This window comes from Misgurnus anguillicaudatus, chromosome 12, assembly GCF_027580225.2.
Source record: "Misgurnus anguillicaudatus chromosome 12, ASM2758022v2, whole genome shotgun sequence".
Classification (NCBI taxonomy): Eukaryota; Metazoa; Chordata; class Actinopteri; order Cypriniformes; family Cobitidae; genus Misgurnus; species Misgurnus anguillicaudatus.
This window is the reverse complement of record NC_073348.2, coordinates 27,399,433-27,415,453: the sequence shown is the minus strand read 5'-3', so window position 1 is coordinate 27,415,453 and position 16,021 is coordinate 27,399,433. Positions and strand designations below refer to the sequence as shown.

The following is a 16,021-nucleotide window of genomic DNA, read 5'->3' as shown; positions in this document are numbered from 1 at the left end:
ATTATAAATTAGGACAATCAGGAATACTTTAATTTTAATATAACACATCAACATTTACTTTCGTCCCACAGCCTCAGTCAGGTTTGATTTTTGGACCTTAGTAGGAAAAGTTTGGGCACCCCTGATCTAAACTATCTGCACAATATATACCACTTCGTATGGATATCAAATGAAATATAGCTGCAAGCAGCAATTGCGGGGCCAAGCACCTTCAGCGCAATGAGCACCCAAAGCACAGCAAAAACCACACGACGCAGCAAATGTGCAAAGCGCAGAAAGTGCGCAATACAGAGCCCGAACCCGAAGCAAAGCAAATGCAGAGCAGGACCTCTGCAGTGCGGAGCGACAACAGTAAAGATGGCAAAAATATAACACGTGTGGAAAACCAGACAGGTCGAGAAGAACGTGTTAAAGGAAACGCAAAAGGAAATCTCAATAAGTGAAAGTAAGAGCTGGGATTCGAACCCATGACCTCATGTTCCCAAAGCACAGCAGTTAACGCATGCGCCACTGAGCAAACGATTAAAACACTGAGTTGGTGTGTCCTAGCTATAGAATAGAGATTTAGAGCTGTAAACATTGATATCCAGCAATTACCAAAAGTGCAGAAATGACAACAGAGAGCACAAATAACTGAAATACAATGTATAGTATGAAAATAACAAAACTTAAGTGAGAAAAAAAGTGAAGACAAAAAACACCGCACATGGGATTCGAACCCATGAACTCAGGTTCCCATAGCACAGCAGTTACCACATGCGCCACTGAGGAAACAATTAAAGAACTGAGTTGGTGTGTCCAAGCTATAGAATAGAGATTTAGAGCTGTAAACATTGATATCCAGCAATTACCAAACGTGCAGAAATGACAACAAAGAGCACAAATAACTGAAATACAATGTATTGTATGAAAATCACAAAACTTAAGTGAGAAAAAAGTTAAGACAAAATATCACTGCACATGGGACTCGAACCCATGACCTCAGAATATCATGGCATGTGGTTAACCAGATGCGCAACTCAGTTAACACAGCTCAAAGGGCAGCAAAAAACAGCTTAGGTGCTGCAAGGACTGACATATGCCAATCAACACAGATGCAGAACTGACAGTGCAGAGCAGAACTAACAGAAATACAATGTATATGAGAATCAAAAAGCTCAAGTGAGATTGAAGACAAGAACATCATTCTGTATAGTAATGCTATACAATGTAATATACAATCACACTAATTTACTATGACAAATAGACAATGTCACAGGCACGGTCAACTTTGGAGTGGTATTTCTAAGAAAGAGAACAGAATATCAAAAATCTGTTCAGTCATTTCTGTGCGGATTGCTCCAAACATTATACGAGCAGTACCTGGCATAAAATAAACAAAATTTGTAAAAGGAGTAGCGAAAAAATCATCTACCATAGGCTTTACAATAACACATGAACAGAATGTTGGAAAATGACAAACGAGGTATCGTTGCAATCGGCATAAACCAGTGAATACAATTTCACAAAGAAATTTATATCAGACAAAGTATTCAGAAGTTAAAAGCAGTTCCATGAGAACTGTTATAGTTTATAACCCCTAGGTGGCGCTGTACTCTGACTTCCCAGGTACCTTCAGGACATCATGTCGAAGCTCCTTACTAATTTTTGCACGGATATGTCCAATAGTTCAAAAAATATAACAAATTATGTGAAATTTCATAATGGCGGACAGGCGGTTCGTTCAAACCCGGCATAAAACACATCGGCAGATGCGGCATGAGGTAAGCAATCCATAGACATCAAGATCATAATTTTCTGACAAACAGTTCAGAAGTTATGGGCAAAAATAGCCTATTTTATTATCTCATGACCCATAGGTGGCGCTGTCACCAAATTTGGCATGGACCCCAAGTTCATGGTCCACATGAAGTGTACCAAATTTCATTTCAATTGATTAAAGAATGACTGAGCTACAGCTTCAGAACCATTTTTGCGTCAACCTCATTAAGTTTGCGCATTTATTACTTTTGAACAAAGATAAATATCAAAATTCTGTTGGGTCATTTCTGTGCGGCTCACTCCAAAGATCACCTGTGCCAAATCTCATAAGAATTGAACCACATTTGAAGGAGGAGTAGCAAAAAAACGAAATACTGTACATTTCAAAATGGCCGCTACTGTAATGGGTGGAGTTTTACTGTAAAGTATCAAATTCAATAAGCGGGATGAGAGCAATCATGTGTACTAAGTAGAATTTTCATAGATCAAGCGGATCACCAGTTATAACCATTTGAACATTGAATTTTTGCACTGCTGGTGGCGCTATAGAGTTAGTGCTAGAGACCCCATTTTTGGTCACTTGACTTTTCAGGACCACCTCTACAACTGTGCCAAGTTTCATCATTTTCCTATGTACGGTTCATAGGGCTGCCATAGACTCCCATTGGGGAAAAATAATAATAATAATACTGACAATAACAATAGGTGTCTCAGCACCTTCGGTGCTTGACCCCTAATTAGTTATGCTTGTACATCCGTGTAAAGTCATTTCAGATAATTGTTTCCAAACACATTACAAATGTATTGCTGAAACGCGTTACAAAGACTGTGAACTATCGTTAAACAGTTTTCCATATGTGTTCAGAATTATTTGGGCATGGCCAAATGCTGACTCGATGACGGACTGGAGCCACCGATCATGGCCCCGCCCCTAACCCAATCGCGAGCACCCATTCAAGGTTCAGGTTGCAAAGAGACGGTGGCCGTTTCTCAATCCGAACGCTTTATAGGCTGCATACGACAGTCTTATTTCAGAATATTAACAAATATAAAGTTGACTATTATTCTTAGTTAAACGTAAATTGTTGTAATATGCTTTTGATGTGCGAATGTAATGCTTAGTTAACCTAAATAAACTAGGCTTGATGACGTATGCACCCTGCATACGACCCTCCGCAGGCTGCAGTCCAATTGAGAAACAGCTGGCGTCACTTTCCCGCAAGTGGGCGTAGTTTCAGCGCCGACAGCGGGACGTCCCAGTGTTTAAAGTCGCCATGAAACGGAAGTAGCGATTGCCTTATTTTCCCCGTGGTGACTTATATCCGAATGAATGAGATCATTTTGAGGAGGGGGGAGATTTGCATTTTTGATTAAAGATTATGAGCACACACAAATTTTTTTAAAAATAATGAAGCTCACATATAAGTCATTTGTTAATAATACCTCAATATTAAAAAATATATATGTAGTTTTTCATTTCAATTTCATTGCGACTTTAAGTTTCCTCAGAATTTGATAACTTATTTTATTTACTTGGCATTATTATCATTCAAATGTGGCTAATAACACATTTTCTGACTTTAAACTGAAATATTACCAGTATATTTTCATTTCAATATTTTAGATTTTATTTTCCAAATGTTCATACTACTGCAGAAAAATCATGTAACATTGCAGTGGTTTTAACAAGTCACACAGAAGTAAAATGTACACATGGTGCCATCCAGCATTTAGGCTTAAGTGTGATGTAACCGTTTGTACATCAGCCATTAAAAGGAATTAAAATAAAAGCACTACAGAAAGTCAATGAGATCAAGCTGAACGGATTTCTTATGAGAAAACAAAGAATGATTCATAAAGCACTTCAACTGTTAAATGTCATACACGTTACCAATGAGTTGAAAAAAAAGTAACTTGGGAACAACACATTACGTTTGTGTACAGTATATTGTGAGTTATTATTGTATATTTAAGTTACCCTGTAAGTGTCAAAAGACATACTTTTTAAAAAATTAAAAGATATGCACAAAACATTTACGCTTTCTTTTTAGACCAACATGTACAAATGACGCTTCTGCAATACGCAAACATCAAAAACCTCGCTGAGCTCCCGATTACTATTACGATTTTGTTTTGTGCTCATTCCTGTATTAATGGAGAAAATGAAATGTATGCAAGTTTACCTGCATCTCTGTTAATCAGTTTAATACCCTTAACAAAATAGATAAGGGTCCAGATTCCCGGACAGATCCTAGTCCCAGACTAAAATGCATGTTTAAGCTGCCTTAATTTTCAAACATCTTGCACTGACATATCTTAACATATATCAGTGCCATTGTTTGGCCAGTATTGGTTTTTGTAAGGTCTGTTTGTAAAAAAAAAAAAACTATATAAATGTCCTAATATAACTACACCTAGTCCTGGATTAATCTAAACCCGGTCCAGAAAACCGGTCCCAAATGAAAAAAAAAAAATAAAGAAGTAATGTGAATTGGAATCTTTTATATAAACAAGTCTCTCTTAAAGGGATATATCATCCAAAAGCAAAAACTTTGTCATTATTAACCCACTCATAAAACCCAAAATGGATGTTTTGGGTTTTATGGTTACTATGGCAGTGGAGGGTGACCAAGGTTGGTACCATCCACTCCCATAGTAACCAGAAAACCCTTCAAGCTTCAACTTTACTTAAGTTGTGTCATTTATTTTAAACGTCCTGAAGACATTTACTCCACTACTTTCTTGTAGTAGATATCTCTGTTGTTCCAGTTATTATAAACAGAAAATGAGACTTTCATTAAATTATGAACTATATTTTAGTTTGTTTCACCAAACTATTTTGTATGCCTTCAGTAGGGATGGGCGATATGGCCTAAAATCCATATTGCGTTATACATTGCAGCCTCTTGCGATAGCGATATGTATTGCCATATAATAATTTCAATAGACTCGTTTCAGAACAGGTTATATAGACCCTTACAAAAGCCAAACTGCTAAAAAAGTAAGTAAAAGTAAACCGTTATGGCCAGATTAGTCTTGTTACCTCTCTTAGCTGGAACTTTTGCCTGACACACTCTACAGCAGGGGTGTCCAGACTGTTTTGTGTGGTGATCTACTTTTAAAATGATAAAGCCGACAAGATCTATCTGCTAAAAACACAGTTAATTATTTTTTTAACACTAAACACTTTAAATGCTTGTGGGGACTATACTGCATATATATATATATATATATATATATATATATATATATATATATATATATATATATATATATACTGCATGGTTCACAATTACTAGACCATAATGCCAATTTCGCGCATGGAGCAGCAGTTAACTTATGTAACTTATGGCTTAAATCCAAAAAATAGATGTTGCATCGGTCTTTTTCACGAGCTCCTCTGTTTCGCTGGCGCTTTCATCCATGTTTATTCGGCTGCAGCTCGTGGCTCTAAAGTTCGCGGGTAGATTGTGTCATCAACACGCATTATCGCGATAGTGCAATAGATTTAAAATCTCTATCGTATGCCAAATTTCTATCGTTTATATTGCATATCGTTTATATTGCCCATCCCTAGCCTTCAGGAAACAAAAAAAATGTAAGCCATGAATCGAGAGTTATTTGTTGATAGGTCCTTTTGAAGAGGTTGTCACCATCCACTCCCATAATAACAATAAACTTAAAAGTTAAATTTGCATTTGGATTGTGAAGAACAGAGATGTTGAGGATCAAACGACATGAGGGTGAGTAAATAATGACAACGTTTTTGTTTTAGGGTGAACAATCCCTTTAAAAACTTACAATACAGTAACAGTCCTTACAAGACATCTGACATACTTTGTTGCTGGAAACTCTTCACGTGTCCTCCACTGCGTAGCAGTCTGTAGCTAAGATAGGTTTGTACAACATAACACAACGGATCAGATAACTTTAAACAACATGATAGGTTACAAATCGTATATCTTTACAAATAAAACGGCATGAAGTAAAATAATGTGTTAAAAAAATCCATATCATGGGATACACAGTGGTAACCAAAAATCTTAAAGTTATTTTCCAAATACACAAGTTGCATTAAATTTAGCTTATTTTAAACACTGATTCAGTTTTCGACCTGACAAATTATTTGGTCATTATTAACAGTGAGGTCAGAGACAAGACTACACGAAGGAATGGCTAACGATTAATCGCGATTAATCCATAGCAGAACAAAAGTTCCCGTTTACATCATATATGTGCGTGAACCGTGTACAACAACTCTGCATAGACAAATGCACACACATGCATGTATATATTTAAGAAATGTTTACATGTGCATATACATTTGTATATTTATGTATAATTTATATTATATATAAATATATAAGTGGGTGATTCTCACGAAACCATTGAAACACCACGGCACTAATGATTTTAGCTTTAAAATGTGTAATATAGTAACATTAAAAAGCATCAGAATTAACACAATACTGTGTTGTACCTTGCACAATGTGTGATTTCAACATAAGAATTTATAATTGGAAATTTTTTCTCATTTTCTGCTGAAATTCTCATTACCGCAATGTGTCTGGCTGTGTTTGAACATGCGTTATGTTGTAATTTAATCAAATTAACACAAAAATATTATGAAAAAAAATAAATGGATGTTTTGCTAGACTACTTTAGATGACAGAAAAAAAATTTACTGAATATTCATGTATAATAATATTGAAGAAAAATTAGGAAAATGATGTGTCCATGCCTGATATTCTCATCCTCCGCAACACTTTTTGAGAACAGTTTAAGCACACATACAGAATTTTAATAAAGTTTGATTTTGAGTGACCAAGCACATGGACCAGTTACTTCAAGATGGCTACCAGGTAAGATCATTTTTTACAGTTAATTTGAAATATTGTCTTGTCAGAATGCTTACACGACATTTTGATTATCATTACCGCAACAGATGCTTATTAAATGTTAATTTAATTAATAGAAGCATAATACTTTGATTTTAAATGCATGTGCAGAATCTCCAAATTATGTTCTTTCAGGTTTGTCATGTCATTTTGAAAATATGTCAGTGTTGATGTTTTCTGACTGTTGCGGTAATGAGATTTTTTAGGACTCATTTTTTAAATTATGTTACAAAGTGTTAAATGATAAGTAAAAGTTTTTAAATTAATGTTCCCATTTACTCCAGACTTTGTTTTTCAATGTCTGGTGGGAAAAAAAGTAAATTTAAGCAATTTTTACATTTTCATGCTTGACATTTTTAAAACCAAGTTTTCGTGAGAATCACCCAAGTATATATTTTTTCTTAAAATTATACATGCATGTGTGCATATCCATATATACATAATTATTACACACAGCTCACAAACACACATGATGCAAACAAAAACCTCCACTCTGCCATAGATCAATCGCGACCAATCGTTCGCCATCCCTAACACGAAGCAGCTCAAGTTTTGGTAAAAACCTGCAAAGTCTCTCTACCTGAATGTCATTGGGGCTACATCATAATTCAAGAGAAATACACTCGATTATGGTGTATGAAAGCGGTTACACAACTAGTTCTTCATTCAGATCAACTGAATCCAAGAACCCTTAGCACTTGAACACAACCTCCCAGCAATCAAGAGGAAAGTGCCCTAAAACGTTTTTTTTATGGCATAAAAGCAACAACAGGAGCCTTTAGTTTTTATTTCTTCACATCCACAGATATGCGGCAACACGTCTTGTGGTTTTCAGTAGAAATGACATATTTGCAGTCGGCTGCCTGGATCGTTTTTCCCGGGGCTAAAGAAAGGCGACACGGGTTCGTCGAAGAACGTAACAAAGTTATAGATGCGCTTCATGGTGACGGCGTCGAAGAAAGTAACGTGGCCTCTGTCGTAATCCAGGAAGACACCGACGCGAGGCGAGTTCCAGTAGTCCGCCACGGGCACACGCGAGTCCTCTTCGTTGGCATATAGCCGGTCTTGAAGACACAGGCTCCAGTAGCCGGCGGAGGGTGAAAGATTGACGAAGCCCTTGCGGTTGCTGTACTCTGTGGTGACGCCCAGATACCAGACACCCTTGTCCCGTACGTCCACTTCCCAGTAGTGCTGGCCGCTGGAATACTGAGCGGTGGCGAGGACCCCAAAGAAACGCGTGAACCGTTGCGGCATGTCGGGCTCCTGGACGCGCACACGACCCTCTTCCACCTTGGTGTCGAAGTCGGTGATGGCCAACGAGGGGTGAGCGGTGTCCAGATCTAAAGTTAGGTTCTGTGGCACTGCAGAATGAGAGAAGAAATGGTTAATGTGACAAGTAATTTTATTTACTTGCCAACACGTCGAAAAAAGACACTTTTGAGGAACGTCAGTGCAGCTATTAATTCAAACAAATAATTGTTTATTTCCACAGATTTTATATTTTGTTTAATTTATATTTTATCTTTTGTTCTGGTGGACATGAAGGATGATATTTTGAGAAGATGTTTGTAACCAAACCGATCAGTGGCCCCAATGACCATAGTATTATTTTTTTAACTATGCAAGTAAATGGGGCTTCTGATCGATTTGGTTACAAACATTCCTCAAAAAAAAATTCTTTCATGTCCATTTTTATACAGGTTTGTAACAACATGAGAGTGAGTTTTTGGGTGAACTGTCCCTTTAAGTACACACATAGTGGTGCTGTTTTGCTGCCATGTCATTTAGCATTTGGGTCATGAGGGACGACAGCTGTCACACCACTGGATGCAAACCTCCATGTGTGACAAGTGACCAAACAAAGCGCTTACTGGTGTGTAAAACGTGCATCATCTTCTTCCACATGATGAGCTGAAAAGGACCTGTGAACTCGGAGAAATCTGGAGGGCAGGAAGAGGCCTGAACATCAAGGTTGACATGGCAGGGGCTGTGAGCAAGAAAAACAATATGAGAGACATTTACATGTATGCATGCCTATAAAGTATACATATGAACATGTTGAACACATTTTTCAAAATAATAAAGATCCACATACCTTGAGTAGGAATTACTGATATTCTGGGGGAAAAAGCACACAAATGTAAAACGGTTACATAATGTAAAAAAGGACATGCTTCAGGATAAAGCGTAACATGCTGGCAGAAATCTCTGCAGGTATAATTGAATCAGAAATCATTGAAGAAAGTGCATCAAGTAGTTCAAAGTAATGAAAATGTGTGTTAAACTTCAGATAAATTTCAAGTACCTCAAAGTTAGTGTCATCACAAAGCTGGTTCTGAATTTCCGCAATGGCCTTGTCCACCTTGGCTGCCTCGTTCTCCACACGCTTCAAGTTTTCGTCTAGCAGTCCGACGGTGACTATTGCTTCAGTCTCCAGTCTTTCCAAGAGATCATCCTTCTCATCCAGCAAAAACTGAACCAGGGCACCAACATCTTCCTCGATCTTCTCCTTCAGGGCTTGTTTTTTGAGCTGGGGTCATAAAATCCACAACAGTTTGGTTAACCAACTGACAGAAATGTAATAATAATGTAATATTTTGTTTGGATGTAAACCAGTGTGAAAACAGCCAGTCTTTCATACCTTGACATCAGTTTTGGCTTGCTCATCTGCGCTTTTTACTCTTGAACACATGGACTTCTGCCAGTTCAGTTTAATGAGTCTTAACTTTAGCTCACTCTGTATAAGAAAAAAAGAGAGAACCTTCAACATGAGACATTTTGAGGCTGTTTACACTTGATGGGTTTTGGTCGATCGGATCACAAGTGGACAAGAGAGACACCTTATTTATAAAATGCTTTGTAGGTTATTTTGATCTTACGATCATTTATCAAGAATGCGTACGTGTGATTCATAAACCGAACGTACGCGCAGAAAATGCGTATACCCCTTTTAAATCAATAAATCGCAAATTAACTTGAACTTTTGCGCAGCCGAGCAGTTTCAGATCTCCGCCTTTAAACGATGCCCAATGAATGTCATAGATATAAAAAAAAGAGCGCTTGTCAATGTTTAAACCCAATTTCGATTAGCAAGAATGGCTTATTTTCCAAAAACCTGCAGCAATCAGCCAGCAAAGAGACCCTGACGTGTTTGCTAACCACTTTTCCACGTCAAAGACAGTTTTTATAAATATGGACTTTGCCGTGGATTTTTGCATACGCACGCTGTATAAATGAGGTCCCAGGTATTTAAATGCATCTCTTTTGTCCACTTTCGACCTCTTTACTTTGAGGGGATGGTCTGTGGAGACTGGGGGCGAGTCCCTCTGCTTTTATTTAAAGACGAATGACGGGTTTTAAGGAAATCACCAATGTTTTTCAATATTTTACTATGTTCTTACCTCAACTTAGATAAATTAATACATACCTACCTTTTTTCAATGTGTGCATTTAATCTTTGTACAGCGCGTCGTAAATGTGTTAGCATTTGGCCTGGCACCATTCATTCCTTGGGATCCAAACAGGGATGAATTTAGAACTGCCATATTTTCCCTATTTAAAGACTGTTACATGAGTAGTTAAACGAGTAAGTATGGTGGCACAAAACAAAACATGGCGCTTTTTAAAGAGCACCTAGTTTTCAGCACTTCAACCTCAGGTGCATTAATATTAAGGGAAGTTTTAGCGAGAGGGGGAGTAGTCAGGAGTGATGATGTTACTGCGCACCAAGATTTTTTTTGTACTTTTCCACTTTGAGCTTGAACAAGACCATTTTGATGTTGTGTGCGCGTTTCAACAGTGCCCACTTGATACTTTTCAAGGTGAAAAGTGTTATATCTTTCATTCTTGACAAAGTTTCTTGACTCATTGACATTCTTTATTAGATGTTGTTTGCAATATGAAGCCAAAACATTACTTCTAGGTTAAATATCAGGGTTAAGCCAAAACAAAACTGATTCCGGCACAGCTTTTTATCCAAGAGATTACATAAAAGGAGGATCTGCAAAATTTCCAAAGGACAGTCCACGGAAGTCTGAATCTACAATCTAAAGTTACTTTGAGATAAAGCCAAAACCAACCTTCATGTCTTCAACAACCTCCGGAACAGGAGCAACATCATGGCGTCTAGAAAAAAAAACACAATCCGATAAAAACCCACTGAAGTGCTGTGAAATGTGAGGGATGAGGAAACAATAGTGTTTAAGGCTCATGATGTGTCATTACCATGTACAGAACACTTATTATTCATTTATGCAGTTTAACATTCTCTGGCACCTTTAAGGCTAACATATATACATAACATAAGGCTAAGGTCTGTCATGGCTTGCCAACGCATTAGAATGAATCTAATATGTAAAATAAGCAGGACCAGGTGCTTATTGGGAAAAGAGATTTAATGAAGGTTCTTATGTAGCATAGTTCTTTAGGAGTGATGTTGTCATATCAACCTTCTACATTCTTAAAGGATTAGTCCATTTTCTTAAAATAAAAATCCAGATAATTTACTCACCACCATGTCATCCAAAATGTTGATGTCTTTCTTTGTTCAGTCGAGAAGAAATTATGTTTTTTGAAGAAAACATTGCAGAATTTTTCTAATTTTAATGGACTTTAATAGAACCCAACATCCAATACCCAACTCAACACCCAACAGTTTCCTTCAACGGAGTTTCAAAGGACCACAAACAATCCCAAACGAGGCACAAGGGTCCCATCCAGCGAAACGATTGTCATTTTTGACAAGAAAAATAAAAAATATATACTTTTAAACCACAACTTTTCGTCAAGGTCCAGTCCAGCGCGATCTAACGTAAATGCGTAATGACGTAGGGAGGTCACGTGTTACATATCTAAAACGCACATTTGCGGACCATTTTAAACAATAAACTGCCACAAAGACATTAATTAGTATCAGTTTACATACAACAACGTAGGAACGGTCCTCTTTCTCAACACATGTAAACACTGGGGCGGAGATTCGCGTTCGTCCTCTGTGACCTCTTGACGTGATGACGTATTGCGGTGACGTAGTGGGGTCAGCTGGCGCATCACGACCGGATCTACACGACGAGAAGTTGTGCTTTAAAAGTGTATGTTTGTTGTTTTTCTTGTCAGAAGTGACGGTCGTTTCGCTGGATGGGACCCTTGTGCCTCGTTTGGGATTGTTTGTAGTCCTTTGAAACTCCGTTGGAGAAGACTGTTGGGTGTTGAGTTGGGTATTGGATGTTGGGTTCTATTAAAGTCCATTAGAATGAGAGGAATTCTGCAATGTTTTCTTCAGGAAGCGTGGTTTCTTCTCGACTGAACAAAGAAAGACATCAATATTTTGGATGACATGGTGGTGAGTAAATTGTCTGGATTTTTCTTTTGAGAAAATGGAATATTCCTTTAACACAAATTAACAGAACTTTATACAGGATAACAAAAGGGCCACAAACAATATAAAACTGTTAGGACCTCCTACAGGAGATTGGTCTGCCAAGAAGTCTACCCTAAAGGAATGGTATCTCTTTGTTATTCACATTAATCTCTATCAAGCATTTCGTTCATACCTTCACTGTAGGCACATGTGTTAATTACATCAGGGCACATTTGTAATGTAATCAGACATTGATTATGCATATCAAGAAATATACACAAAATCCTTCAATATCTATACATAAATCCAAAAACATGCAATGTTTAGAGGCTAAAAATACTGTCTAGTATGTGAGATACGCAAGAAATAATTGATGACGGCCATTGAATTATTAAAGGGGACAGAGAATGAAAAACCACTTTTACCTTGTCTTTGTTGAATAATGGTAGTCTACCCACATTCACAAACATACAAAAATGGCAAAACATGCTAAACATCTCAGTCTCATAGAAATTCCTCTTTTAGAAATGTCAGCCAGAAAACAGCCCAATCTGAAAAACTGATGCTTATGACATCACAGGCATCTAACTGCCCCTCCACTTTAAAATAATTGGCTAAATTTTTTGAGTGGCAGCAAAGTCAGCCAATCAGTAATGAGATTGCAAGTTAAGCCAGTAGGGGGAGCCAAATAGGTGCAAAACCACTTGTTTAAAATCCCCCACCCTAATAGAGCTATCTGAGAGAGGTTTTTAGGAAGCTTCTAAGGCATTACAGACCCAAACAAAAAAATTTTTGTCTACGTGTCACATCACAGAACAAGAATAAATACTTTGTTCAATCATTCTATGTCACCTTTAAAAAAAAATAATACACACCGCGGGTGTACATTATTTAAAAATAATTCAAAGGACCAGAGTTAATTATTTTGCTTATACCACAGAAATTGCTAAGACACTGATCTGGTAGTTATATTAGGTTATACCACTGAGCTGTGAGAAATGTTCCGTAGCTATGCATTATTTTTTGATAAACGCACACCTGACAAATGTCTTAAAATAACCACTAAAGCAATGTTCGTTTTAGGAATGCGTAACGATTAATCGCGATTAATCTATAGCAGAAAAAAGTTTTTGTTTACATCATATATGTGTGTGTGAACTGTGTATAATAACTTTGTATAGATAAATGCACACACATGCATGTATATATTTAAGAAATGTTTACATGTGTATACATTTGTATATTTGTGTATAATTTATTTACAATATAATTTATATTAATATACAAATATTTCTCTTTCTTAAAATGGTATATGCATGTGTGCATATTTATTTATTCACACATAATTATTATACACAGGTGACACACACATATTATGTAAACAAAACTTTTATTATGCTATAGATTAATCGTTAAGCATCCCCACAATGCAAAATAATTTATTATTATTTGAAAATAATTCACAACCAATCATTCAATTCCTTACACATTTGAGAGGTTAGGTGTGCATTTACCTGTGGGCTCTAGACTCTCGGCACACCACGCAGATGGCCTTTCTGTCCGTATGGCAGTACAATTTGAGTTCCTCGTGGTGTCGCTCGCATTTGCCGTCCATCTTCACTGGTTTTGGGGGCGCAGAGGGCCTACACGTCTTTAGATAATCGAAGTCTCTCAGTTTATCCACCAAGTTCTTCACCAGGTAGTTCTTGGTGAAACCCATTTTGGCGAACACCTGTAAAATGGACAACGTTGCAAATAAAAAGGGATAAACTACCGGCAATGTGTTGACCAAACGCACCGTAAGTCGGTTTGTATCAGCTGACAAAATGAACGTGGCCGCTGCTGGATGTTGGTCTCGATTGGTCGTTACGTCATATGATCAACAAAACAGTAACGTCCCGTTATAACAACACTGTCAGTTTAGCACAATTAGCATTGCACAAACCCCAATGTATGCAAAAAAAGCAACGCTTATTAAAACAAACAACATACCATCCTGCACTCCGGACATTGGTAACCCACATCGTCGCCTCCATTTTCTTCCCAGTGCATCAAAATGCACATGCGACAAAAATTGTGGCCACATTTTAAAATCACGGGGTCGTCAAAATAATCGAGGCAAATTGAGCAGACTAATTCCTTTTGCAGTTCCCCTCTTGAGTCTCCTGCAGTCGCCATATTTTGTAACCGTGCAACTGCTTAGCGCAGGGCCAAAGTGATTTTCCACTAGCGAGTGAGAGCGCGAGCCCATTCTGAACCCACTTCCTGAGTCTGTCACGTGGTGCTCAGTAACGAATCTGATTGGTTAAGTCAACCAGACTATATATTTTATTATAAATACGTTAAAATGGCCAGGAAAGAAACCAAAATGTATTTTTTTAAGTGTTGCAATGTTATTATGAGATGTTGAAAATTACTTAATTTGCAATTTGGAGAATTCATATTTGGATGTTTGGAAAATTGATAATTTGGGGTAGAATTTTTAATTTATCAGTCAATGTTTTTTTTTTGTATGTTTGTTTGCAGCCCACTTTGTTCGAGTCTGAGAATGTTTACTTTTCTGAACATGTATATCCTATGTCCCACAACATTTTTAAATGAAGATATGAGAAAAATATACATTTTACCTCTTTTATTATTGAGTAGTTTTTATTTTCCTTGTCATTTTATGCACTAAATAGTTTTTTTGTGACCCACAGTTTGAAAAATTTTAAAGTTACTGTATGCAAATCAGTCTGTAATGACACATGAGAACCGACAGAGGGCACTCATGAATTCAACACAAAGACAAGAGCTCTGAAATCTGGTTAAGTTTGCTGAGTGGATTAATCAAAATCTTAATCAAGATCCAGGGGCAGTTTAAGAACAAAACTACATTATTGTGCAAGTTATTTGGACAAGACTCATTTTATTCTTTTTTGTTATAAAGCTTTGAGGTGAATAATAATTTAGCAATGATAAGGGCTGTGACAGCTGACCAGTAAAATTTGTCATGTTGTCTGTCCTCTTATTCCATTCAGGCTATTTCATTTTGTTTTCTCCACCAGCAATATGTTTTAAAATTACTGCATTTGCTCCAAAAAGGCAATTCAATTAGATTTCTCATTAACTATGCATTATCCACAACTAAACAGATTAGCGGTTTCAGTGGAAAAATAAGACTTTCAAAGCTGTCAAGTCACGAGACTGTTTATTTTGTGCTTGAAGGCCCGGTAAATAAAAATGTGTTTAGCATTGGAAATATTTAGCAGTGAACCATGTACAAAAGCACAACATCTCACCATAAATACCGTTTCACACATAGAAAATGAATGTTATTGTGCCCAAAATGTCATGTTTACATTTGATTGCCAACCTCACAATGCTCTACATATATAGAAAGTATCCACGGATTTCATTGCATAGCACATTTCTTTTAAAATATTAACAGCACGGTGAGAAAAAATACTATAGTGGTGACGTGTTCAGTGAGACAGACAACATGAGGTTGGTTCTTCACTGAAGTTGACGTTTAAAATCGAGTCTGAGGCTAAAAGACATAAACAATACACTTGAATATATGCATACAGTAGTAACATAAAGAATGAAACAAACATAAATGCAGTTTTCTCATTGTGAATACTGTGCATTAAAAAAAAATACATTTGGAAATCTGAAAGATTTCCAGTGTCACAGTTTTTTCCCCAACAATCAGCTGAATTATCTTGATGATACAGTAGGACTGCAATATTTACAGTAAGAGGTAATATTTGGGTATGCATACCCCCATATGAATACATAAGGAATAATTGATGACAGGCTGTTGAATAATTTGAAAATAATGCACGATGCAATGCGGCAGGATGCAAAGCGGGTGTGCATTATTTTTAAAAAATCAAAAGGACCGGAGTCAAGTATTCCACTTATACCACAAACATTTCTCTGGTGGTTATTTTAAGACATTTGACAGGTCAGGTGTGCGTTTTACAGAAAAATAACCAACAACCATAGAACATTTCTCAAC

The 16,021-nt window shown here is 37.0% G+C and overlaps 1 protein-coding gene across 2 annotated transcripts; it reads right to left on the bottom strand.

The window, feature by feature from the left end:
• Nucleotides 1–7,431: 7,431 nt before the first annotated feature.
• Nucleotides 7,432–14,275, bottom strand: trim47 (tripartite motif containing 47). 2 transcript variants are annotated; one of them, XM_055208479.2, is made up of 8 exons: nucleotides 14,011–14,275; nucleotides 13,533–13,750; nucleotides 10,739–10,784; nucleotides 9,301–9,396; nucleotides 8,965–9,189; nucleotides 8,755–8,777; nucleotides 8,531–8,646; nucleotides 7,432–8,020 (listed from the first exon to the last, which is right to left on the bottom strand). In XM_055208479.2, exons 1-8 carry the CDS (start codon nucleotides 14,194–14,196, stop codon nucleotides 7,491–7,493), a joined length of 1,440 nt encoding a protein of 479 aa, XP_055064454.1. In that variant the 5' UTR covers nucleotides 14,197–14,275; the 3' UTR covers nucleotides 7,432–7,490. The 2 variants fall into 2 exon arrangements, with proteins under 2 accessions (XP_055064454.1, XP_055064455.1); XM_055208480.2 differs by lacking the exon at nucleotides 14,011–14,275 and adding an exon at nucleotides 13,817–13,985.
• Nucleotides 14,276–16,021: the final 1,746 nt, after the last annotated feature.

Excerpts from the sequence above, each read along its gene's own strand:
- trim47 (XM_055208479.2), bottom strand. The coding sequence starts at position 14,196 with ATGGCGACTGCAGGAGACTCAAGAGGGGAACTGCAAAAGGAATTAGTC. Across the intron at positions 13,751-14,010 it reads AATGTCCGGAGTGCAGGATG|GTGTTCGCCAAAATGGGTTT; the intron begins GTATGTTGTTTG and ends TCCATTTTACAG. Across the intron at positions 9,190-9,300 it reads AAGCCAAAACTGATGTCAAG|CTCAAAAAACAAGCCCTGAA; the intron begins GTATGAAAGACT and ends TTATGACCCCAG.